At 47.3% G+C, this 27,048-nt stretch overlaps 1 protein-coding gene across 1 annotated transcript in view; it reads right to left on the bottom strand.

Moving 5' to 3' along the window:
• LOC126278889 (putative transcription factor SOX-15) overlaps window positions 1-27,048 on the bottom strand; it is a 347,579-nt gene that overhangs the window by 182,032 nt on the left and 138,499 nt on the right. Inside the window, exon 2 of the mRNA XM_049979164.1 lies at window positions 26,000-26,484. Coding sequence (XP_049835121.1) covers window positions 26,000-26,483 — 484 coding nt within the window. The 5' untranslated portion in view covers window position 26,484. The remainder of the gene's footprint in view (window positions 1-25,999; window positions 26,485-27,048) is intronic.

Here is a 27,048-nt window from a genome sequence, read left to right as displayed (position 1 = left end):
ATAGAATTTACAGTGTCGTCTGTTCATGCTAGTGTACTTGCCATCAGATGCTTACCCTCAGTGTGTTTTTGTGAGTGCTGGGACGACAACTTCGGCAACGCCTTGTTTCATCCCATCCGACTCGTCTAGATCTGCGGGCGACGTGGCTCAGTAGCTGAGGCACACGCCTTGCATATGGCAGGAATAGGACTCAGATCCGTATCCGACATCAAGGTTTGGGTTTCCCGTGATTCCGATTAAGGCGAGTGATAAGGTGATTTCTTTGAAAACGACACGATTGCTTTCTTTCCCAATCGCTGCGGAACCTGAACGTGTGCGGCGTCTCGTATGATCTCGCCGACGATGGGACGTTGAGCCTTAAACTCTCTCCCTTCCTCCTTTTCAACGATTGCCTTCCGCACGGCTATTTCACATCACTGTCAAAAGACGCCACGCTGTCAGTAGATACCGATATGCAACAGAATTTTCAACGATTCAAAATAAGATTACCATTTGGTATAAATTATGCAAAATTGTCTCAAATCAAATATACTTGGACAGGAAATCATTCTTTTTCTTGTTGAAGTCTTTTTTATGGGCACTGAACAACGCAGCGATGAGTGTTCGTCACAATGCGAGCAAGAAGCAGAAATGCTTCTTTGAAATTTCCGAAGTGTACGTCTGTACAGAAATTACACTGAAGAGTCAAAGAAGCTGGTACACCTGCCTAATATCTTGTAAGGTCCGAACGAGCACGCAGAAGTGCCACAACACGACGTTGTATGGACTCGACTAATGGCTGAAGTAGCACTGGAGGGTTCAAATGGTTCAAATGTCTCTGAGCACTATGGGACTCAACTGCTGTGGTCATTAGTCCCCTAGAACTTTGAACTACTTAAACCTAACTAACCTAAGGACATCACATACATCCATGCCCGAGGCAGGATTCGAACCTGCGACCGTAGCAGTCGCACGGTTCCGGACTGCGCGCCTAGAACCGCGAGACCACCGCGGCCGGCAGCGCTGAAGGGAACTAACGCCGTGAATCCTACAGGGCTGCCCATATATCCGTAATAGTACGAAGGTGTGGAGATTTCTTCTGAACAGCACGTTGCAAGGCGGCCCCGATATGCTCAATAATGCTCATGTTTAGGGAGTGGAAATGTTTGAATTCAGAAGACTGTTCCGTAGCAATTCTGGACGTGTGGGGTGTCCCATTATCCTGTTGGAATTGCTCAAGTCCCTCGGAATGGACAATGAACATGAATGAATATAGGTGACCAGACAGGATGCTTACGTACGTGACACCTGTCAGCGTCGTATCTAGACGTAGCAGGAGTCCCATATCACTCCAACTACACACGACCCACACCATTACAGAGCCTCCACCAGCTTGAACACTCCCTTGCTAACATGTAGGGTCCATGGATTCATGAGGTTGTCTCCATACTCACACACGTCCATCCGCTCGATACAATTTGAAACGAGACTCGTTCGACGAGGCGACATGTTTCCAGTCATTAACAGTCCAGTGTCGGTGTTGACGGTCCAAGGTGAGGCGCAAAGCGCTGTGCCGTGCCGTAATTAAGGGTGCACGAGTTCCTTCGGCTTCGAAAGCCCATATCGATGATGTTTCGTTGAATGGTTCGCATGCTGACACTTGGCAAAGCATTGAAATCTGCAGCAGTTTGCGGAAGGGTTACCGTTCTGTCACGTTAAACGATTCTCTTCAGTCTACATCGACAGTGAGGGGTCTAGAAAACAGGAGTGGTGTAATGAGCAGTGGCGAATTGTGATACGCGTTATGGAAATCTTAGGGGTATAAACGGACTTGGGGGAATGCGCAGTTAATGTTACTGACAGGACCGAGTCATTGTCAATTGAAACAGCGCGTTTACTGTTGCCACTCACAATTTATTTTTTTCTCCATTATGTGTTACAGAGATTTAAACTTCTAACGTCCCGTGGATTTACGAATATTAATAAGACATATATGTCTTGTATGTACCACTGGAGTAGCCTGTTGCACTGTCTAGTAGCAGACGAGAGTGCCATATGTTACCAAAAAGTCATATACACAGAACAAACATGTCTTATTCAATCATATAAATCCACCTTTGGGTGGAGATTTAAATCGCCAACGCTTATTCGAAATGAAATAAAGTGGTACTGGTAAAAGCACACTCATAGTTCAAATTGGTATCAGTAACAGTCAATGTAAATCCTAATCCGAAACCTAAGCTTTTAAAGTGAGGTTATTGAATTATGAAGCTGTTACTTGCCAACCATTAATGAAATACGAATGTTTCGCTTTTCACAATGTGACAGTAAGATGAAACTGCCTCTCTTTATTTTCAACATGTTAAAGTTCTAATTCATAAAGCAGAAGCAGCAGCTTCAATGAATGCTAATGATTTATAATGAGTTCTCAGTTCAGTCATGAAATGGTTGACAAACAGAGATTTTCGGCGTTGTCTGAAATCAAAACCTAAGAGCTCAAAGCCTTTGTGTTAATGTTTGGTACAGACCAGGAGGATAGATAGGACGTGTGCTCCAACTCCGTAGAAAGTCTCTTCTACCGAAGTACAGGTCCTACTAAAACACAGTGGTGACCTTAACATGACCTTTGGAAGAATGTCAATTTATAAGCCCCTGGACGAGCTGTTATTACTCATTTTCCTTTGCAGTTTCTACAGGGTCAATATGAACAGCATCAAAAGAAATCGTCGATTTCGATTTTCAAGTGTCTCCAAACACAGAAAAACAATACCCTTTTATACGACTGACGTCCTCTGTTATTGAGATCTCAAAGGGACCCTACGCGGTTGAACAAGCTTCCACTATAGGCAATACGAGTGCTTAACAACACGTCTCATTCGTAGACAGAAAGCAGACATCGAAACAGCGAAACGAAGCATTCGATCGTTTCAATAAGTAGAAATGAAACGCAAGTTACCTCCTTAGAATCAATCGGTGAATCGAATCTGGGACTTGTATTTCGATGCCCAAGCGAGGATGAAGCCAGAGAGAAGGGCTTTAATGACAATATTTTGTTAGCGTTGCATACGTAACTTACAACACACACCGAAAAGCGTCGAGCATACTACTACTAAGATTATTCTTCCCCTGCTGTCAGCTGAATGCAGTGAACGCAAAGACTCGTTTCATAACACAATAGGGCAACGTATCAGTTTTCTATTGTTGGTAGAAAATACACATAAAGACGCACATAATGTCACTGCACGTGTATGGGGTGAACTGCCGCGAGGAGAAAATTCGGTGGGAAAGTTTTTGCGACGGAAAGGAAACAGTTTGCAATCCGGTAAGTTTGGATCGCAAATCGTCATGCATAATGGCAACAAGGACCTGAATCTGCTGAAGGCTAAATTTTTCAGTTAAGAACCATCACAGCGGATGACAGACCGTGCCACCAGTAGAATCCGGAGTAGGGTAGGCTACTAGTAGGGTCGCGGTCGACAGCTGTCTGCATCGCATTTCCAAGGGCTTTCAAGACAGAATGAAAAGAAATGGTCTTATGGTATTACTGGCCGTGAGACCCCGTCTGGGGTTATTCGGCGGCCTGGTGCAAGTCTTTCTCGTGGACGCCACTTCGGCGACCTGCGCATCGATGAAGAGGGGATGATGAGGACAACGCAAGAGGACAACGCAAACACCCGTCAAATGGCTCTGAGCACTATGGAACTTAACATCTGAGGCCATCAGTCCCATAGACGTAGAACTACTTAAACCTAACCAACCTAAGGACAGCACACACATCCATTCCCGAGGCAGGATTCGAACCCGCGGCCGTAGCAGTCGCGCGGTTCCAGACTGTAGCGCCTAGAACCACTCGGCCACCCCGGCCGGCCAAACACCCGTCCCTGAGCGAAGAAAATTAACAATCCGGCAGGAAATCAAACCCGGGCCACCGCTCTTATTACACTACTAACTGTGACAAAATACACTGTATACTCCTAAAGAAGCCTTAGCTGATAGTATCCAGCTGCTCTACAGTAGTTGAATCAGCGGCGATTACTTTCCTGACGAATAAAGGTGTTTTCTTAAGACTTGAGTTTTCCTCGGTTTGCCGGGCCACTCAGTGAGGTTTTCACCACGCGCGTAGAATGCGCTCCAGGCAGCAGACACGTAGCACGCGGAGTGCAGGCGTGCATCACCGCGCATCACATCCATCGCAGCTGACTGGGCAGCGGTGCGGGGCGAGCGGCGGGCGATCGCGGCCCGAGTAACGGCCGCCCCACTCGTAAACCCACTTCTCCCCTCGAATGAGGCTTTATCATCGTAATTATTCGCCTTCTCCCGTGCCGGGCGGGCGTCTTCCGCGTTGTTATTACAGGATACTCGCTGCTCGCCAAAAGCGGCCACCGGCCACCGCCGGCAGCAGCAACAGGTGCAGCGAGCGCCGGCCGGCACGGCGTCTGTACAGGGCGCCTGCAAGCACACCACAGAACCGTTCTCACCAACTTCAGCATACTATACTACAGTGGGGGGCCGACAGCACGCTATTCTATAACATTTCCCTCTCGATATACGATGAAAAACGAACTTTATTTACGTTTATGGAGACACTTCTCTCGATAGCCAGGTATATACACACCACACCTGTGGATCTTTATGGCATCAGTTGTTTGGTGCAGTTGTCGATGTGTTTCGAGAAATGCACTACCCTTTCATAGCGGCGGAACGAAATTCCTCACTAAACGAGAAATAGGCATCACAATGTTGGCACAGTGTTGCCCACTTAATCCACTTATGAACACGTGGGGCTTCATTAACTGTCGAAATTCTTAGGCGCGTATTCTGACCATATTTCTCCTCCTTCACGGTTTATTTCACTTGAATAAAAAAACATCACAAACGTAATAGTAGCTTCCATTCTCTCACCAGTGAGTAAAACGTATTGCAGTAAGTGCGATTAGAGCCCAAATGCATGGAGATTTACTTTCTAAATGCAGACCTAGCACCGCACGTGGTAGCAACGGTGTTCCTACTCAGGTATGCCTGCAATCGATCGAAATCACCGAATCTTCAATCTTTTCTGAAAGCTTTTTGGGTTGCGGGGCTGGTGTGGGTAACAAAATTTCCTTATTTTCCAGTGTTCTCATGATTTCACCTGCTCCAAAACGGATCCAGCGTCGCATTATCATTTTCTTTCGAAAACCGAAGTGTCATAACATAAATCCTCTGAGACAGGAGACAGTGACAGTTAGACAGACACAACGATATAATGACACTGAGTTGGGCTGAATGAATGAGTGAGAATGGGTAAGTGGAAGTGGATAGGTACGAACGTCTTACTGCCATTGACTAGTGGATGTGACGAATTACAATTAGGGGACACTGTGGGAGTCAGATGTGAGTTGTGTGTTAGAAAGAGAGCGAATACGAACGCATGCTAAAATTTTTGGGAATTTTTTAAAAGATGGTGAGGATGGCGTAATGCGGCAGCTGGTACCCCACTTTTCAGTCAGAGTGTTTTAAATCAGCAGCATTTTAGCCTTTTTTGTAACGATAGGAGCATTTTTCCGCTGCTACAAAATTACAACATCCGTGATCGCTTTTAGCAGACTGAAGCACAAGTACACAGAGACCAATAATAGAGTAACTATGTGTGTTATGTTAGTTGTTTCTCGTTTTGCTCTTCTGATTTTCTAAAGTGGGGCGTTACAGCCGTAGCTTCTGTCATGTAGGTACATATCTTGGTTTATATCGTGCAAGGTGTAACAAACTGATGATATATGGAAATAGTATAATGTCGAAATTACAACAGCACATAACAAAATATAGATAGTCATACGCGAAAATGACGTCTTGCAACATTTTCAGCAAGCGATCCAGGCGTACATACGGCTAAAACAAAGTTACAAAGACTAATGTCGCACTGGATGACTCTGCAAACGAAAATCCACACTAACAGTGCTTGACAAACAAGCAACTGGTTAAACAGCTGTTAGTATATTGAAGAATGAGGTAGAAATGAAGAATGGACATGATACCAAAATTATTCTCATCATGTATAGGAAAAGTTTCCAGAAGACGAAGAAGGAATTTGTGTTAACTGCACGAAATTGTACTGCACTGTTTTCTTTGGTATATGGTAAGTTAAAGAATGAATTAGCCGACGTTTTTCTTCATCTAGAGCAGCCGGACACTGTGACTGGATGGGAAGCTAATGAAACTAGACATGGTCCTTAGTGCTTTTAAGAACTCACGTCAATCTGTTCATTTTCGCTACGGCAATCTGAATGACGTTAATATTCACAACGAGAGCAATTTAAGCTGTTTTTGTAACTCATCAGAATTTTGTCAGCGTCGATGTTTTTCTCCATATTTCTGTTTATTGGACTGGTCTTTTCATCTCTATCTATTACACCCATACCTATTACAAAGTCCGCCCCCGGTAGCTGAGTGGTCAGCGCGGCAGACTGTCAATCCTAAGGGCCCGGGTTCGATTCCCGGCTGGGTCGAAGATTTTCTCCGCTCAGGGACTGGGTGTTGTGTTGTTCTAATCATCATGATTTCATCCCCATCGACGCGCAAGTCGCCCAAGTGAGGCCCTCGTCACACGACAGTTCATTTACCTATTATAAAAGTGAACCACGTCTCCTCCTAAAAGAAATGGATCGATTCCAACCAAAGCTGGTACTGTCTGAAAAGAACCACTTTGGGGATAAGGACTGCCTACCACTCAAAGGGAAAGGATGGGGGTAAAAAAGGAGTGTAGCTCACGATGCGCTATATTCATCCAGTGTTTGAGAACGAGAGCACTCAGCGGTTGCAACCTACTTCGATACCAATGGATGTTCCTCCGAAATTATATTTTTCTACTACACTTAATTCAGGAGATATGAGGTCATGAAGATTGAGCTGCCTAAAACAAAATTGCAGAGTGAAATTCGCTACAGAAACCGATGAAATATGTGTGAAATATGTTAAATATAGGATAAACATATGTGATATGTGCGTATGTGGGAAAAACCATGCGTAAAAACTCCCCCTAAACTCTGGATCGATTTCACCCAAATGTCGTACACATATTACTAAATGGTTCAAATGGCTCTGAGCACTATGGGACTTAACTGCCGTGGTCATCAGTCCCCTAGAATTTAGAACTACTTAAACCTAACTAACCTAAGGACATCACACACATCCATGCCCGAGGCAGGATTCGAACCTGTGGTCGCGCGGTTCCAGACTGTAGAGCTAGAACCGCTCGGCCACAGCAGCAGGCACACATATTACTATCTGGAAAGAAATACAGTGGTGGTAAAAACTAGCAACTTCCTTTTGGGCTGAGGATAATAACGCGGAGAGAGATGGGAGGATGAGGAGACGGACAGAAACGGAAGAGGAAGAGATGGACAGAGAGAGAGAGAGAGGGCAGAGGAGGAGATGGGCAGAGAAAGGGAAGAGAAGATGATGGAGGGGCATTAGAAGATGGACAGAGAGAGGTGAGACGAAGAGGTGAACTGAGAGAGGGAGGTGCAAGGAGATGGACAGAGAGGGTGGAGAGGAGGAGATGGACCGACAGTGATGGGAAGAGGAGATGTACGAGATAGGGGCTAAGAAGAGATGGACAGGGGGGCAGTAAGAGGAGATGGTCAGAGAGAAGGGCAGGGGGAGATGGACAGAGAGTGGAGAAGAGGAGATGAACTAACAGAAGACTGGAATAAAAGCATAATCGGATAACGCCAGGTACGCAGCAAGTCCTCTATAATCTATTCTTCTTCTGGCCCTTGTAATGTTTCTCCGGCACTGCTCTTTCTTAATTATTCGTGGATGCCGTAGCAGATGTCCCACAAACCAACCATCCTTCTGGTAAGTGTTGCCCGATTACTTACATTCTAAGTAATTACTTCTTTATCTTTCGTACTTTCGACGACAGCACCACAGTTCAAATGCTTCAAGTTCCTGTCACTGAATACCAGACGTAGACAAATAAAACCAAAGCTGCTGTGTTGCTTTGCGCTGCAGTGAGAGCGCCCAAAGAACGACAGCGGGTGTCAAGAGTGGAAGTAAGTCTGCAGACGCACGCCGGCCAGGAGACGTGCTGTTGTCGGCAGGTGGCGTACAGTCGCGGAGCTCGGCTGCGGGCCCGGCCGCGGGCAGCGCCCGGTGGTTAGCCGAGGCGAGGCGCAGCTGGGCGTAATTTGCGCTGCCCGCCGGTATTACAGCCGAGGCAAATTGCGAGCCGCGGGCCGGCCGGCCGCCCGTTGACGCCGCGCCAGATACCATCGGCCGCCGCCCTCCGCAGACTCCATTACGCCGGACAGACCGAAATTTCCCGGCCGTCGGCGGCCAGCTCTTCCTCGGCAGGACCTCCGCGCTGCTAACGCGCCGTCAAATTCTGACGCGGGCCACTTTTCCAGCGAGCGCGCAAGCAGGGCGACGGGTGCGGTCGGTTCCAGCTCAGTGGAGCCTTCAGCGCCACGCCGCCCCCATGCGGTTGTTGCTCGAGACTGCTGCTGCAACGCTACAGACGCGCTCTGCCAGCAGCTGTGCTAGCCGTCCCGGAGGTCGCGCTAGGCCCACACCGGGCAATGAAGGTGATAGCTACGTAGCCCGCCTGAAGTGAAACACCTGATCCGCCTGTCTCGAACAAATTAACTGAGGCTTTGCTTCCGTTTAGAGCAGCAATGAATTTGTAATGCCTGCTGATTACTCGTCGTAACCCGTTACAAAGAAAAAAAAAGAACTTTATTACATAAAATTAGTACCATGAGCAATTAATTATGTGTTTAAGCCATCAGTCCATAGCATGGTGTAACGCTAGCCTCTGTCTCTGTCTATTCTGTGCTAATCATCTATCTCTGCCTATTATGGACTAATCATTTCATTCTGTCATACCTTATTCAACCAACATCCACAATGACGTGTTTTACATGTTCCAATTTTTGCTTCCCTCAAAACTTTTTTTTTCTTCAGTGTTCTGTCCATTAAAATATAAACCGTGGACGCCTTAGTACAGCGAGTCTCAAACCTTTTGCGCCAAATCGAAAAAAATGGTTCAAATGGCTCCAAGCAATATGGGACTTAACATCGAAGGTCGCAGTCCCCTAGACTTAGAACTAATTAAACCTAACTAACCTGAGGACATCACACACATCTTTGCCACAGCGGCCGGCGGTCAAATCGAAACAGGTGTCAGTGAGTCCACAAACGATTATATTGAGATGGGGAATCAATGGTCTGAACTTAATATTTATTGTGTTCTGGATATACACACTGTACAACACACATACCAACGTAGTTGATAGTAATTTTTCAAAGCGACGACCGCCAGTCTCAGCGTGGTACCTGGTGTTCCTGAGAGATGTGCTGCCACAGTTCTTGGAGACTGTACAACTTGTCCACGAAAGGATGTTGTTTCAACACGATGACGCACCAGCCCACTTCGATGTTAATGTCCGCGAGCACCTGAACAACACATACCCTCATCGTTCGATTGGAAGAGAAGGTCCTCTCCCATGGTCAGCGCAATCGCTGCATCTCACACCTGAGGACTTTTTCCTCTGGGGTTACGTCAAGACGTTGGCGTAAGAAACGCCCGTAGAAACGGGTGATGACCTGTTTGTTAGGGTCCAAGCTGTCTGTCTCCTGGTGCCACCAACACCGGGGATCTTTGAGAGATGCCGTGAATGCATTGAGATTAGCGGTCGTTACTTTGAACAATTACTATGAGCTACGCTGTTGTTATGAAGTGTCCCTGTGTTTGTTCATAACGCAATAAATATGCGATTCCGACCATTGGTTGCCTATCTCGATATAATCGGCTGTGAACACACTGTCGCCGGTTTCAACCTGACCCAGAAGGTTCGACACACCTTGTATTTTGGCGGAAACTGATTCCTTCACAAGGTACACAGGCCTCCTTTTATTTCTACTATTATGTAATTTCCATCTTTCCATTTAATTTGGTACCACCGTTAAAGAGCGGTATGTTTCGTATGTTTCCGCTGTCTGCTCTCAAACTTTCCCATGATTCTTCTTTCATTTACATACCTGTACTCAAGGCGTGGAGTTTTACCCAAGCGCTTCGCCTGCGTCAGTATTTGGTAACAAGAGCTCAAAGAATAAGCAAGGACGTGGAGAAAGCAGCTTGCCAGGGTGACATTGGCAGAGCGGAAGCTGTGTCCAGTGCATCGGAAGTCGTGCCTAGATAGTTGAGTCCGTAATATCCTTGCACGTGAAAGGTAGGGTTCCATGTTCACATCCCGATCCGACAAAAAGTCTTCATCGCCGGAAAGTTTCACGGAAACACACCCCTGTTACTGTAGTTACGGTAGAAAGCTTTTTTTTCAGCAGTGTCAGTTAATTTCTAAGCTCTTTACCGCTTCAGCCATCTAGGATAATCTTGCTCCGTAGACATGATTATTTATATCTCCTATCAGTTATTACAAAATTTTGATATCTAGCAAGACATTACACTCTTTTGTTTTACTCCTCACGGCTGTTCTCTTCATTTTGTTTCTCATCAGTCAGAATCCTGCCCTAAACAGACTCCTCCTCCAACCGAATATCTCATTTGTTACAGACGAGCAAATCGGATGTACAGGGTGGATAAATTTAAACGTTCTCTACTTGATAATGCGGAGAGATTTCCACACGAGAAGATACTATCTGTTCATTGCGTACCATGTTTACGTTCTAGGTGACAAACGTAGCTCAGTGGGACAACCATCTGCATGCACGACAAACGGGAAACACACTAGGGATACCATTTCACAATTGTTCGCAGCACTTTTCGAACGGTGGACAGTGGAAAGTTGGTGAGAAATCTCGTGCACTGATTAAAGATCGCAGACAACCGGGAAACACACTAGAGATACCATTTCACAATTGTTCGCAGTACTTTTCGAACGGTGGACAGTGGAAAGTTCGTGGGAAAACTTGTGCACAGATTAAAGATCGCAGATAGCGTCCAGCATCCTCTAACGTAGCAGCAGTAACTTGTTCAACAATTTGTGGTGCACTTGGCCGTCGGTCTATCCCAGGAGCAATTCCCAGATCACCAGTTAATTTAAACTTAAGCTCTGTTGACCTTCTAGAGACTGATGTTCACTGCAATTGTAATGCACGCTGATGCTTGTGTTTAATCCTACGTCACCGTACCAGTACCGGCGCCTAACGGCAATTCATGACACTAACACTACTAATAAAGCAGAACTTGGAGCGCACAGTGTGAACATCATTCCTGTAAAGTTAGGTATCTATGAAATAAGTAGTTTTCCGTTTACAATGGCTCAAGTAGCGAATGTTCAATTATAGTCACTCTGCATATCTACAGTTGAAAAATATTTATTAAGAAATCATTCCGAAAAAAAGTCTACAATCTGACTAAGGTGAATTAAAATCGTAATGTCCTTTTCACTGTGTCAAAAGTCGGAAACAGATGCGAGTATAGTGACTAATACTCTCAAGTGATACCCAGCGTTGCAGTTAAAGGAAGTGTGAGGTCGATTTCAGTGTGTCGAAAATCCGAGTTGAGCCGATATATTTGTGTTACAGTTCCAAAGATGGTATCTGCGACGTTCTGTCAACGCGCTCAGCTGCGACAGCGCTGCTGTCACGAAATGCAGTCTCCAGTGCGCACACGTCTTCGGAGGAAGAGTTATGATAAGGCGTCCCATTAATGCCGTCCCGAGTCTAATAAGGCGGCAGATGAAGCGCTCTGGTCCGCTTTTTCTCGCAGAATGTTAATAATTCATACCTCATCCACCCGCTTTGTTAGCCTGCGGGTCCTGACGTCGGGATTTATAATCTCGGTGGCCAGCGACGTGATTTAGCGTGCTCGCTCTGGGGGCAAAAATACGCGCACTTTGGATCGGTGCCGCTGCAAGTGCTATATGGGGCTCTGGCATGTCTTCATTAACAAAGGGCCGGAGACGGCTTGACGGGAGCGATACCATATTTCGACGAAGATTGCTCGTTCTGTGGCAACAGCAGCGGAATAAAATCACTTGTGACCAGCAAAGAAGTTGTAATGATCTACGTCATGGCCTACATTTAAATTTATACCCCATGGTGTACACGACGTGGACGTATTATTTACTCCTCACTCATCCAACTCACTTGAGTCTCCTTGCCTGATGTACGCTTTGCAGAGTAAATGACGCTTCATTATTTGTTATTATACCTATAATTTCGTTGATATGGACGTGAGATGTATCTATGTAGAGCGAGAGTAACACATCATCAGCGACTGTACCGGTCATACGTACATCGAAACGTGCAGCAACCACTACAGCACTGATGACAACGAAATACCTGGTTGCCTGCAATTCAAGAAAACTGCGGGGAGTTGGGTCTGGTAGGCGTACATAACGTTCGTCGCTTGGTGTGGCGCTGTGGCGCTCCGTATGTGCTCAACACCCACACGCACTATATATGGCTAGAATGTCAATGATCTCTTCAGTGCAGATGAAACCAGGCTCAAACTCTTGCGGGAATCGGCGAAATGCCGCGACCAATGAGGATAAGGGGCATTACATTTGTTAGTGTCCGGATAAATTGAGAATTTGGGTCTGACGGTAGGCGCACTAGGGTAGTCCATGCAGTTGCGAGTACCGCCCTGACCACTGTGTCCAGATGGCTCAGTAGACAGAGCGTCTGCCTAATAAGCAGGAGAACCGCGTTCGACTCTCGGTCCGGCGCAAATTTATAGCTTTCCCCATTGATTTAAATCAACTCCTGCTCGCAGCCAAGGTCTGTAATTAGCTTGTGTACATATTTTTGAGCACTGGTTGGATCCGTTCTTACTGTGCATCATACCCTGTATAAATATGCGAAGTTTCCTTGCTGGTGATCCACGTCGCTCGCGGTGGAAGGACAAACGGATGCGCATAATCAGACAGGAGGTCCCTATAACGTTAGGCATTGTGAGACATTGTCAGATGTTGCTTTTCACTCAACGCAGAGCCGCCACGCGAGAATACCTCCGCAGCGTGGCTGAACGGAGACCAGCTGGCAAGCGCGGTGGCTTTTGATGTGTTTGTGACCGCCGTCGGCGTGTTCGGCGTGTGCCAACGCGTGCTTTAAAGCCATGTGACTTCTCCTCCTTCAAGCGTCCAATGACGGCTTACGTGCCCTCTAATGTATGCCCCCTATTGAGAAGACTGTTTTACCTGCTTCTGGACCAGCTACACCGCTCTAGGTTACCCGCAGTCTATCTGAATGACTTTATCTGATGCTGGTACGGTTTCTTAAATACTAAATCCACAAGTAAATTATCCCCGCTTCCTTTTTCAGCTGAGCTAATATTCCGTGTCGTGGGAAAGGGACTAGAGTGGCATCCGTATCTTTCCGACGTGCGTACAGTAAATGCGGTAACGTGAACAATGGCGATGTTACTACCAAATGCACCAAAACAAAACCAACGTGCTGTTATCCTTTTCTTGCCTTCCGAAGGACAAACATCAGCAGACATCTATCGGAGAATGAAGAACGTTTACGGGGAAGCATGTGTGTCGAAAACCACCGTTGTAGAATGGTGCACGACAAGGGATGCCGCTTCTTCGTGATAACGCACGTCCCTGTATCATAAACACCGTACCGCGTACTCTTCATCTCTCCCCTGCGATTATCACGCCTTCGGTCCTTTAAAATGGGCCTTGATGGGTCGACGATTCCTGTCAGACGAGGATGTGTAGCAGGCAGTTAAGGACTCCTTCACGCAGCAAGACACGGTGTTTTGCAAAACTGGTATCTTCAACCTGGTGCGTCTGTGAGATGATTGCATCAACGCTCACGGCGATTCTGGACTGTACCGATTCTGGACATTACGGCCTCAGAAAGGAAATTTTTTGATTACCCCTTACACACGCTTCTTGCCTTGTATTGGAACATGGGACACAGGTATTCTGGTGGGCTCTCTGCGACGCTCATAGCTTTCTTGTACCTTCTCTCACTACAACTCGTCGAGTATTCCACAGAAACCTAATACGTGTCGACTTGCGGATTCTCATTTAGGTCTGATGCCAGCTTCTAGTCTTTGCTCGAGGCAGTTACACTACTGTCCATTAAAATTGCTATACCACGAAGAAATGCAGATGATAAACGGGTATTCATTGGACAACTATATAATACTAGAACTCACATGTGATTACATTTTCACGCAATATGGGTGCAAATATCCTGAGAAATCAGTACCCAGAACAACCAACTCTGGCCTTAATAACGGCCTTGATACGCCTGGGCATTGAGTCAAACAGAGCTTGGATGGCGTTACAGGTACAGCTGCCCACGCAGCTTCAACACGATACCACAGTTCATCAAGGGTAGTGACTGACGTATTGTGACGAGCCAGTTGCTCGGCCACCATTGACCAGACGTTTTCAGTTGGTGAGAGATCTAGAGAATGTGCTGGCCAGGGCAGCAGACGAACATTTTCTGTATCGAGAAAGGCCCGTACAGGACCTGCAACACGCGGCCGTGCATTACCCTGCTAAAATGTAGGGTTTCGCAGGGATCGAATGAAGGATAGAGCCACGGGTCGTAACACATCTGAAATGTAACGTCCACTGTTCAAAGTGCCGACAATGAGAACAAGAGGTGACCGAGACGAGTAACCAGTGGCACCCCGTACCATCACGCCGGGTGATACGTCAGTATGGCGATGACGAAAACACGCTTCCAATGTGCGTTCACCGCAATGTCGCCAAACACGGATGCGACAATCATGATGCTGTAAACAGAACCCGGATTCATCCGAAAAATGACGTTTTACAATTCGTGCACACAGCTTCGTCGTTGAGTACACCATCGCAGGAGCTCCTGTCTGTGATGAAGCGTCAAGGGTAACCACAGCCATGGTCTCCGAGCTGATAGTCCAGACTGCTGCAAACGTCGTCGAACTGTTCGTGCAGATGGTTGTTGTCTTGCAAATGGCCCCATCTGTTGACTCAGGGATCGAGACGTGGCTGCACGATCCGTTACAGCCATGCAGTCATCTCGACTGCTAGTGATAAGAGGCCATTGGGATCCAGCACGGCATTCCATATTACCCTCCTGAACCCACCGATTCCATATTCTACTAACAGTGATTGGATCTCGACTAACGCGATCAGCAATGTCGCGATACGATAAACCGCATCGCGATAGGCTACAATCCGACCTTTATCAAAGTCGGAAACGCGATGGTACGCATTTCCCCTACTTACACGAGGCATCGCATCAACGTTTCACCAGGCAACGCCGGTCAACTGCTGTTTGTGTATGAGAAATCGGTTGGAAACTTTCCTCATTTCAGCAAGTTGTAGGTGTCGTCACCGGCGCCAACCTCGTGTGAATGCTCTAAAAGCTAAATATTTGCATATCGGAGCATCTTCTTCCTGTCGGTTAAATTTCGCGTCTGTAGCACGTCATCTTCGTGGTGTAGCAATTTTAATGGCCAGTAGTGTGTATATCTGTAAATGTTTCTGCAGCTCGTAAAAATTTACTAACCTAATCACCTCCCCGCTCACAGTTAGTCGTTTGCGAACAATGTTACTAATCTTTGGCGCACAAGAGGTCTGAACATAATAGGGAGGCGTGAAAATTATACCGATGCGAGGTGACTAGTTGCTAGGGACACGGCGGTGGCCTTCTGAACACACTCCCCGCGACTAGGCGTGGACGCGGCCCGCCAGCCAGAACCCGGTGCCACCTGCCCGCGCGCCCGCCGCTGTTGGCGGGTATTCGCGTCCGTCAGCGTCAGCAGGGCCTGGCATTTCGCACCCGCAGCCACCATTGTTCTAATCTGCAGCCGTGGCTGGCAAGCGGCCGGCCGCATCACGCCGAGATGCTTCGCTGGGGCACACGCACGCACCGCCGCCGACGGCTCACGGACGCAAGCATTCCGCCGGGCACGCCTCGACCCCGAGCTGCGGCCCAAATTACACTCGACACATGCACCCCGTCCCGACACCAAGATGCTATACCGGAGCCCGCCTGTGTGGCCGAACGGTTCTAGGCGCTTCAGTCTGGAACCGCGCGACCGCTACGGTCGCAAGTTCGAATCCTGCCTCGGGCATGGATGTGTGTGATGTCCTTAGGTTAGTTAGGTTTAAGTAGCTCTAAGTTCTAGGGGACTGATGACCTCAGATGTTGAGTCCAATAGTGCTCAGAGCCATTTGAACCATTTTTGCTGTTCCCGTAAAAGCACATAGAGACTTTGTGCGCCAACCCCCATTTTGACGAGTATTCGTGGGACAGATCCTCTCACAGCAGCCACGGTTGTTTATACAGGCTACGGAAGAACAGTTTGACTAAAAGTCTAGGGAAGGAAGACACCAACAAACAAAGTAATTTGAGTATAAGAAGTAGGGTCGCAGCAGCAGGAACGTAAATGAAAGCTGACATATGGACGTCTTTACTCAAAATGAAATGTAATTCACAGATAATGTACACGTAAACAAAACGTTTGAACTAACTAATCGTCAAGATGAGAAGAAGAAAAACTTAAAGCCTCACATACACGTGTATCGTACTTAGCTGACGTACCATACAGCACTTCTCTGGAAAGGAAAACAATCATATGTCTATGTTGCATGTTTCAGTATCTCCTAAAAAGGTCAAAGTAAGTGAGAAGTGAGTATACAGACTTGTCGTAGCAAAATTTCAAATTGACCAACGGTTCTAGGCGCTTCAGTCTGGAACTGCGCGACCGCTACGGTCGCAAGTTCGAATCCTGCCTCGGGCATGGATGTGTGTGATGTCCTTAGGTTAGTTAGGTTTAAGTAGTTCTAAGTTCTAGGGGACTGATGACCTGAGAAGTTAAGTGCTCAGAGTTTTTTTTTTACCATCGTTTTCCCGCTGACATACCGCCGTAAATATTTAACTACGACTCCTAGTTCCTAAATTCAAATTCCTTAGCGTGATTTGCCATGTATTTTTGGTCAATTTGTTTCCCTGTATGCTGTCGAAATTAAACAAAGAGGAAAAGTGAAATCCGATGTAGGCACGCAGCCTAATACCGTAGAAGAGTAGCAAAGGGACTGCCAAGCTTACCATCTATGTCTGGCAGACGTATCACTATCAGCAGTGTCACATCCGTCTCCATAAAATATACTGTCTAGCAGTTTGAGACTTATCCCAGGAAACACTGGAGTACAGTTTGGTGGCAAGTAAATCTACATCTCCTTTGCACACGTGTCCGGTTTTCACAATGATAGCTTATTAGAAATCCCAAGATCTGAAGGAACTACAAAGGAAGTCAGATGTTCTGGGCACACTTAATTCCCATTGGGTGTGAGCAGACGTAAACTTATACAGGGTCAACATTAATAAAACCGACAAACAGTAGGGAAGAATTCCTTACTCGAAATGGAGGAAAAAAGGTCTTACGAACATCTGTTCACAAATGCATCGCTCCCACGGTATGACAGTTCCTCTGCCCATGTGCCGTATTGCCGCGCGGGATTACCCGAACGGTCTAAACGCGCTGCAGTCATGGACTGTACGGCTGATCCCGGCGGAGATTCGAGTCCTCCCTCAGGCATGGTTGTGTGTGTTTGTCCTTAGGATAATTTAGGTTAAGTAGTGTGTAAGCTTAGGGACTAATGGCCTTAGCAGTTAAGTCCCATAAGATTTAACACACATTCGAACATCTTTTTGTGCCGTGTTTTCCTTGTGTGTTGCCGGCCGCTGTGACCGAGCGGTTCTACGTGCTGCAGCCCGGAACCGCGCGACTGCTACAGTCGCAGGGTCGAATCCTGCCTCGGGCATTGATGTGTGTTAGCTTTAAGTGGTTCTAAGATCTAGGGGACTGATGACCTCAGATGTTAAGTCCCATACTGCTCACAGCCATTTGAATCATTTAGTCCTGTAGCAGAACAGGTAAAAATGCCCACTCCTTGAAGAGCACGACACCGTCGAGGACTACGATGAAGATGATGGTGATGAAAATAACAGTTATCCCTCTTAAAAGATGTCACTGTTCTAGATTTATTTGGTGACGCTGTATTTATAAAACATTTTGTTCGTAATGAAAAACAGGGTGAGGTTTTGATACGACATTGGGCATCAGATGAAACATTAGAAGAGCAGCAGCGCCTTAAGAACATGAGAGTTGCGCGCGTATGTGTGTGCGTGCGTGCGTGTGTGTGTGTGTGTGTGTGTGTGTGTGTGTGTGTTTGGATCTTACGGGCCCCCAACGGTGAGGTCATCAGCGCCCTTACACTTACTGAGGACATCAGCGCCCTTATACGTAAGAAAACAAACGAATGTGGAGATGAACTAAAATTGTCGTACACGCATGCACTCGAAATGACCACACAGTCACTCTACCCCACATGCACTAAAACCTGTTAGGAGGGAAACTAGCTAATCAAGTAATTAAAACACAGAGAAAACAAACCACAGATGAGCTAAAAGAAAAGCACAGGGGAATGTGACTGGCTGACCACTTACAAAACCTTGCGTGAGCCAGCCATCCTGTTGACACATTAAAAACATCTCCCTCAAATCTTGTTAAAAACGTTGGACAATACACAAAACTTTAAAACGCGAAGCACATTCGTCGATCATTACATAAAATAGACTGCAGATCCTCGAGCAAATCCTCTGTAGTCCGTTGGTGGGCAAATAAAATGCAGCCCAATAAAATGTGGCTCACCGTGACCTGCACGCTACAAGCACCACACATTGGAGGGTCCTCTCGCCGGAGTAAGAATCCACGCGTCAAAGGGCTGTGACCTATGAAAGACGAGTGAGAAGGACCTCGTCCCGTCGACGTGGCTGAAAGGAAGTACTCCACGGTCGAGTTGTTGGTCCTTTCTAGCCATTCGTCTTCCCATGGACACAGGACTTTATACCTCAACAGTGAGGTGAGTGCAAGCAGAGGGATAGTACACTGAAATACCTGACGGTATACAAATTACAAATAACCTAAATTGGAACGATCACATAGATAATATTGTGGGTAGAGGAAAGCAAAGACTGCGATTTATTGGCAGAACACTTAGAAGGTGCAAAGAGACTGCTTACACTACGCTTGTCTGCCCTATTCTCGAGTACTGATGTGCGATGGGGGATCCGCATCAGGTGGGACTGACGGATGACATCAAAAAAATGCAAAGAAGAGCAGCTCGTTTTGTATTATAGCGAAATAGGGGAGATAGTGTCACAGACATGATACGTGAATTGGAGTGGCAATCATTAAAACAAAGGCGTTTTTCGTTGCGACAGGATCTTCTCATGGAATTTCAATCACCAGTTTTCTCCTCCGATTGCGAAAACATTCTGTTGGCACCCATCATCATAGGGAGAAATGATCATCACGATAAAATAAGAGGAATCAGGGCTCGTACAGAAAAATTTAAGTGCTCGTTTTTCCCGCGTGCCGTTCGAGAGTGGAACGGTAGAGAGGCAGATTGAAGGTGGTTCACTGAACCCTCTGACAGGCACTTTATTGTGAATAGCAGAGTAATCACGTAGATGTAGATTTAGATGTCACAACATGCGTCCTTGGCTGCTCGATCCGCCCTTTCATTCCCCACGTGCCCTGGCACCCAGCGAAAGACACCTCCTTTCCCAGTCGCTGTAGTTGGAGGAGAGCGTCCTGAATATTCTGGGTTACTTTATCTGCTGGGTACAAACGTTGGAGAGAGTAAAGAACGCTCAGAGAATCTGAGCAGATGAAAAATCTAACACTGGGAGAAAGTCTGCTCCGGTGCCCGCAAGATCGCATATAATTCTGAGTCGAAGATGGTAAATTTTGGAGGCACTCTGACCTTGAGGACACGATCCGGGAAAACGACAGAGCAACCCAAGGAGTCTCCCTGCTTAGACCCGTACGTAAAAACAACCACATGGTTGTGGTGCTCAGATAAAACGGCAGAAAAAACCGCATTAAAAACGGAAGCAGAAGTAGGTGCAGTAGCATCTGCGGTGGTGTGCCCGGCGTGTGGCAGGTGGAGCGCTGAGGGTTCGGCGAGTGGCGGATGTAGGCAGCAGCTGGGATTAACAGAGGGCGGTGTGTGTGTGTGTGGGGGGGGGGGGGGGGGAGGTAGGCGCGTGCAGGGCAGGAGCAGAGGCCGTGTGCTGAGCCCGAGGCGGCACGCGCGCCCGCCGGCCGGCTGACGCAGCGGCCGAGGAAACGTGAGGCTGCGCTGCACCGTCTGCACTGCAGCATCCGACCGGCTGCCCCGGGCTGAGCTGAGGCTGCGGAAGTGCGTCCGCACTCTGCCCCTCCCCCCCCCCCCCCCCCCCTATCGGGCGCGCAGGTGTTGTCTGGCAGCGCGCCGGCGGGGCGCCCCATGTCTCGTCCCCACTGCTACTACTATACCGCCACACCTTGACCATCGCTGGTGGAGTCATAAACTTGGAGTAAATGGAACAGCGCAAGCAGTTATTTTAAATGGACCTATATTCTTCCGTGGCTGTAGGGTTAACTTTACTATGGACGTTGCTACTGGAAATTCTGATTGTGGTTGGTTTACCCTTGCCATCGTTCGTTGTGAAAACGCATCTATTCCTGGACCACGAAGTGGTCGTCGAAATGACCGCTGTTATCTTTAACGCCATTCACCGTCGTCACGATCGCATTCTTCATCACTGGCATCATGCATCTCTTCACCATTTCGTCTTGTTCATCATCATCATTTTTTGCGTCGGTGTCATTGCGCCATCGTCGGTCCAAGTAGTACCACCACCACCACCACCACCACCACCACCACCACCACCATCATCATCATCAGTTTCTCGAGAATTCACTTTAGAGCGCCATTAAATACAAATATGCAAAAACTTAGAAAATAATGAACAGTGTTTCACAATCTTAAAAAGCAGGATTAACGGAAGAATAGAGCGGTAGCCTCTCGTCACGGGCTCGTTTAACAAGCGCGAGGCCGTTACGGAGCTGCACGTCAAACCGCACTGACAGATGCTACTACAATACAGGACTTGTGGCCTAGCGAGAGGTAAACTGTTACAATTCCAGAACAGAGTCAGTCAAGACATTACCTCCTTCAACGTAATATGGAGCTTCGTCGACAGTCTTCATTCCCACACAGCATTCGTAATTGGGACAAGAAAGGGGCGAATGGTATTAGTACCACACACATGCACACACACAACTGAGGTAGCTAGAAGAGTATCGAAGCAGAAGTAGAAAACGATAAAATTTATGCCACTCGTCACTGGAAGTGATGCTAGCAAACGATTAATGGTTCACATTACTGCAACTACTTTTTCAAAAACGGAGATGTATTTCATTTACGCCGAGTATTGAACGATATTCAGATTGTCTTCATTCAATGACTCGATGCTCAGTTATATTATGTTATGTTCACAGGGGACCTAGAAGCCGGCCGCGGTGGTCTCGCGGTTCTAGGCGCGCAGTCCGGAACCGTGTGACTGCTACGGTCGCAGATTCGAATCCTGCCTCGGGCATGGATGTGTGTGATGTCCCTAGGTTAGTTAGGTGTAAGTAGTTCTAAGTTCTAGGGGACTAATGACCACAGCAGTTGAGTCCCATAGTGCTCAGAGCCATTTGAACCATTTTTTTGGACCTAGGAACGACAGAGAGGCTCCGTCCTCGCCGCAGCCGCAGTGGTCCGCAACCCCACGACGACTACCGCAGCCCACTTCACCCCTCCACCGCCCCACACGGAAGCCAGGGTTATTGTGCGGTTCGGTCCTCCCAGGGAACGTCTCACACCAGAGGAGTGTATCCCCTATGTTTGCGTGGTAGAGTAGTGGTGGTGTATGCGTACGTGGAGAACTTGTTTGCGCAGCAATCGCCGACATAGTGTAGCTGAGGCAGAGTAAGGGGAACCAGCCCGCATTTGCCGAGGCAGATGGAAAACCGCCTAAAAACCATCCACAGATTGGCCAGCTCACCGGACCTCGACACAAAACCGCCGCTCGGATTCGTGCCGGGGACCAGGCACTCATTCCCAACCCGGAAAGCCGTGCGTTAGACCGCATGGCCAGGATGGTGTTACCAATTGTTCTTTTTTACCAATAGCAGATAGTTTCCAAGATACGATTATACTTCACCAAAAAAAAACGATTACAATTCCAGCTCAAATACGTAATCAAATAAAACCACTACTGCAGTAAAGAGAATTTGGATTTTTCAAGTTTCTTCGAAACAGTTAACCCTGCTCTTGATTTTTATTTAGTTGCAGCTAACTTTTTTTCCCCTCAAGAATAGGTATTTAAGCGATTCCCCCATTCTTAACGATCGAAATCATAATTACAAGCATTCCATACAAACAGTAAAATGTCGAATCTAATTACCGATATTTACGTCAGCCCGATTACAGTAAATTCTTATTCCTGTCGGGCCAAAAGCGCCAGTGTGGCCAGGCTCGGTGCGTTTCAACATTCTGAAACGGGAAGACTTTAACAACTCGTCTAGTGGCAATTCCGAAAGACAGGTGCATCAGCAAATGGTTACAATTTCCATCTTTACGGAATCCGTATAATTCTTTCCAGACCTTTGTATTCCTGGGGGCAATTAAGATCCTTACTGTACAACACACACGCTAATAAACTATACGTCAATTAATCTAACATCTACAACAGCCCGTTGTCGAAAGGCAAGGAGAAATGAACCGAAAATTTGAGAAACTTCTATAAATCATCTATTAATTTTATATACCTCTGCTGTTTCATTCAACAGCTATATTTTTAAAAAGTTTTTGACAGGACATTTAGCTTGTGAAATTACATGTTCCTTTAAGCGTTTGCGATTTATCAGCGGTTGTTGGACCTGAATTTACTGCATGGAAGAAATTCAAGGGAACCACCTGCGACTGGGCTGGGAACAAGTCTGCGCAGTCTACCGCGAAAACATTTTAGATTCAGTCAACTTCTACGAATCGTAAAACGCACGGGCCTTGTGCAGGGCCGTTTTGAGCGTGTAGCGGCGGAGAACGTGACGCGTCTGAGATCACGCCACGAGGACTTCGCGGTGCTCACAAGGAACCAGAGTCCTCGAGCGTGCGTCATCCTTCGTGTTCGGCTGTTTAATGTTCTCCTCGCCACCTACGCAGAAGGTTTTTTGCATAGTGTCTGGTTACTGGCAAGCGACTGTTCTCATGAAAACCGAATCACTCTCACGACACTTGAATGTAATTTGCTTTGGTTGACGTCCTTAAAAGAATGAAGAGAAACCATGTTGTTGAATATCACCATGTTGTCAAGCAGGTTAAGATAATGTCTTAATTGTAGGTTAATGGCTATCTGCTGCCATGTGAATTTCTAAAGAAAAAAAAGAACATTTATACAACAAAATGCAGCGCCATACGACGGTCCAGATTTGCCACGGTTGTGGAATGCAGCATCATGATACTTCGATTACTACAAGAAAAGATCAGGAATGTAAAATGAGAGAAACTTTACTAGCAGTTCAATGACTCACGTTGTACGTCTGTATCGTCACTTTCCAACATTTTCTCATTAGCATACGAAATGCCAAGGGAAAACGCTGGAGGAAGCTACGGTAAAGTTTGATATCGGGTAATGAAGATATCGGAACATCACCGCGAAGTTTTTAGAAATATGCGTTCTGTATGGCTCAATGCAGAAAGGAGCCTGATTTCCAGTTAATTTGCAATATCATACGACGAAATCGAAAGAGTTATCGTTGAACAAGAAAATGGTGGGAATATTTGCACTTGAGAGCTCGTAATATTTTTTTCTGTTTGTATTCTGAATCTGATATGTAACAATCGAATTCAGTCTCCAACGATGTGACAATTAAAACAAATGTTTCCGACTTTTTATGGTATCAGGCAATCCGTTGAGGCGAAAATTGCATATTTATAGTGCAGGAAAATGTGTCTGGCGCTACCAATGACACTTTACATCCACGAATCTTCCATAACAGCAGCTTTGTCTCAGCAGATTTCAAGCAACAGTTAAATGTAACTCGGCATGCGCCGTTCGCAACACTCGGGAACCCTTATGTTAGTCAGGTAATTAATGGATGTCTTGAAGAATTTCCAGTGGCCGTGACTACAGACGATGTTGTACCCAGACCCGCAATCGTTGGTTCAATAGAAATTGCAACCATTTCCAAAAGTTTGTTCAATTTCGCAGTTGCACTAAAGTTATAAATGAGAAATGCGGATTTGACTGGCCTGAAGATCCTAGCGGAAGATTGGCCAGACGTGATACTAAAGCGTCTGTGTTAAGGACCTCAATTCCGTCACAGATGTTTGAAGGGAAAACTCTTCAGGTGGGTACCAAAAGTTCGTTGAGACGAAGCAGATGCGACGCAGACGAATCTATCCCCCTGTATCTCAACTACACCTGAGTTCTTCCAGTAGCGAAGGGTAATGAGAAGTAAGTGGGTTTTACTCCGCCTTCGATGTCGCCAAGCTCGTCTTGTGTGCCATTAAGGGAAAATCTGCGTTTATGAAATGAGGTCTCTTTCACCTTTGGTGAAGAATAGTGATCTTTTTATCTACATAAGCTGTAGGACTCGCAGTCTTGGTCACATTTTAATTTACCTGAACGAATAGCCATCCTCAGATATTACAGAATCAGCGACACAGAGACTCGTCATCTTTGTCGATGCTTTTCGAAAGCTCTGACTAGCGCAAGCCGAAACCGGTTACCCGAAGAAATAAATTAAAAGGGGAACAAGACTGCGATATCTGTATGTGTAAGTGTCTGGTAATTACGAGGGGTATTCAATAAGTAGTGCAACACATTTTTTTTTCTGAAAGCAGATTGATTTTATTTACGATTACAATACACCATATTAGTCTCCACTCTTTTGCCTACAATACCTAATTTTCCAACATAATCTCCGTTCAATGCGACGGCCTTACACCATGTTACTGGGAGGACTTGTATGCGCACATCGTAGTACTCTACTAGTTAGCATCGGAACCAAAATATTCCTGCATCAATAACATCCCCATTACGCACGTTCTGCTTTCCACGGAATGAATCCTTCATTGGACCAAACTGTCGGAATTTGGAAGGTGCGAAATCTGGGCTTTAGGATGGATGAGGGTAGAACAGTCGAATGAAGTCCTGTGAGCTCCTCTCGGGTGCGCAGACTTGTGTGAGGCCTTGCTTACACGTGGAGAAGGAAAAGTTGGTTTGCATTTTTGCTGCGACGACACGCTAAAGTCTTTTCTTCAGTTACCATCAGAGCTGATCCTTGCACCATGAGGAAGGACATGAGACAGGAGAACCCCTTCAGAGCCCAGACGATCGTCGCTATGTCTTTACCGGTCGAGGGTGCGGTTTGAACTGTTTCTTTGGAGGAGACGTGCTGTGGCACCATCCACGGATTGCCGTTTTGTTTCCGGTTCGAGGTGGCATACCCACGACGTTTGACAAAAAATAGTCACGATCGTCCTCGAAGCGCGCCAGCAATTCCGCACACAGATGGTCCTTCGTTGCTCTTCATGATTTTCTATTAGCCGGCGAGGAATCCAGCAGGCACACACCTTCTGAGTGCCCCAACTGGTGGGCTACCAACAGACCAGCGTGTATGATAGCGATCCGTTGATCACCTCGAACGACAGCGTCCACATGTTCCAACATAGCAGGAGCCGCAGCTGTGTGCGGCCAGCTGGCATGTCGGAGATCGGACAGGTCTGCGCGACGTTGAGATGATGACAGACGCCTCGCCCAACGACTCGTCCGGCTTTTGTTCACTGCCAGGTCTTCGAAAACCTTCTACAAACGTCTATGACTATCTGCGACGCTCTGATTTTCCGCCGAAGGAAACTCAATGACAGGTGCCTGCTTGGAAGGCACCTCCGTCACAGACGCCATTCCGATGACTACGTATAGCGCCGCCACCCATCGGGACTTCATGAAATGTAGCGGCTGAATCGGGAAAAAAATTCCTATGCATTTTTTCAGTCGAAACTGGCTAAGAAAAAAAGTGTTGCATTTACTTATGGAACGCCACCCGTAAAAAGTTTTTCTAATCCTGGTTTGGGTGATGCAGACGTTGTCAGGTACTGTAGCAGTAATTTCTCTCGAAATGACAACGCGACGTGCTGTTGACTAGCTGAAGGTAAGGGAAGGCAGGAGAGCGAGTACTCACCGAGCATCTTGCTGAGATCCGCGTTGTGGAGGTCGGGGTTCTCGTCGGCCAGCTTCTTGCGCTCCACCTTGGCCCAGACCATGAAGGCGTTCATGGGCCGGCGGATGCGCTGCTCCTTGAGCGCCTTCTGCTGCTGCTGCTGCTGCTGGTGGTGGTGGTGCTGATGGTGCTGGTGGTGGTGGGGCGCCATCTTGGCGACGTCGGCCACCAGGTGGTACTGGTGCTGGTGCTGGTGCTGGTGCTGCGACAGCCAGTCCTGGGGCGGCGGCAGCACGCTGGGCAGCATCTGCGCCACCTGCGCCTCGTCGCCGCCGCCGGCGCCGCCGTAGTGGCCGTGCGCCTGCGCGTGCGCGTGGTACAGCTGGTGCTGCAGCTGCTGCAGCGACGGCGAGCCCGCCGGCACCGACACCGGGGACAGCCCGCCCCCGCCGCCGCCGTACACGGGCGGCGAGCAGCTCTCCGGCTTGCCGTACTCCTCCATCATCCTGCGAACGAGAGACCGGCTCAGCACCGCTACAGGTCCACACCCGCTGGCACAACTAAATCACATGTTTCGGATGGTTATGAAACTTAAAGCGAATCCCGATGCTGGCAAACTGCCCGCTGCCCCAAACATCTTATCTCCGATTAATGAATTAGTCAGCATCCACTACGTCAAATATTCACTATCGAGAGACTCAGTCAACCACAGGTCAATAGAGATGGAGTATATTGGATCGCTGCCAGACGATGGTATCGAGCTACCAGCCATTCACACACCAGGAAGGATATGATCTTTTCGAGGAACACTATTCAGAAAATTTAAAGAATCGAGCCATATAGACTATAATTTTTCGCTTGCTCTTTTCCCTAGAGTAACAAGGAACGAATTGACTAATAAAGGTACAAAGTACCCTATGACACACTGCAGAGTCGATTTCGGAACATCCGCAGCTCTTGGTCGTGCGGTAGCGTTCTCGCTGCCCACGCCCGGGTTCCCGGGTTCGATTCCCGGCGGGGTCAGGGATTTTCCCTGCCTCGTGATGACTGGGTGTCGTGGGATGTCCTTA

Source organism: Schistocerca gregaria, chromosome 6, assembly GCF_023897955.1.
Source record: "Schistocerca gregaria isolate iqSchGreg1 chromosome 6, iqSchGreg1.2, whole genome shotgun sequence".
Classification (NCBI taxonomy): Eukaryota; Metazoa; Arthropoda; class Insecta; order Orthoptera; family Acrididae; genus Schistocerca; species Schistocerca gregaria.
This window is presented reverse-complemented; position numbering and strand designations above follow the sequence as displayed.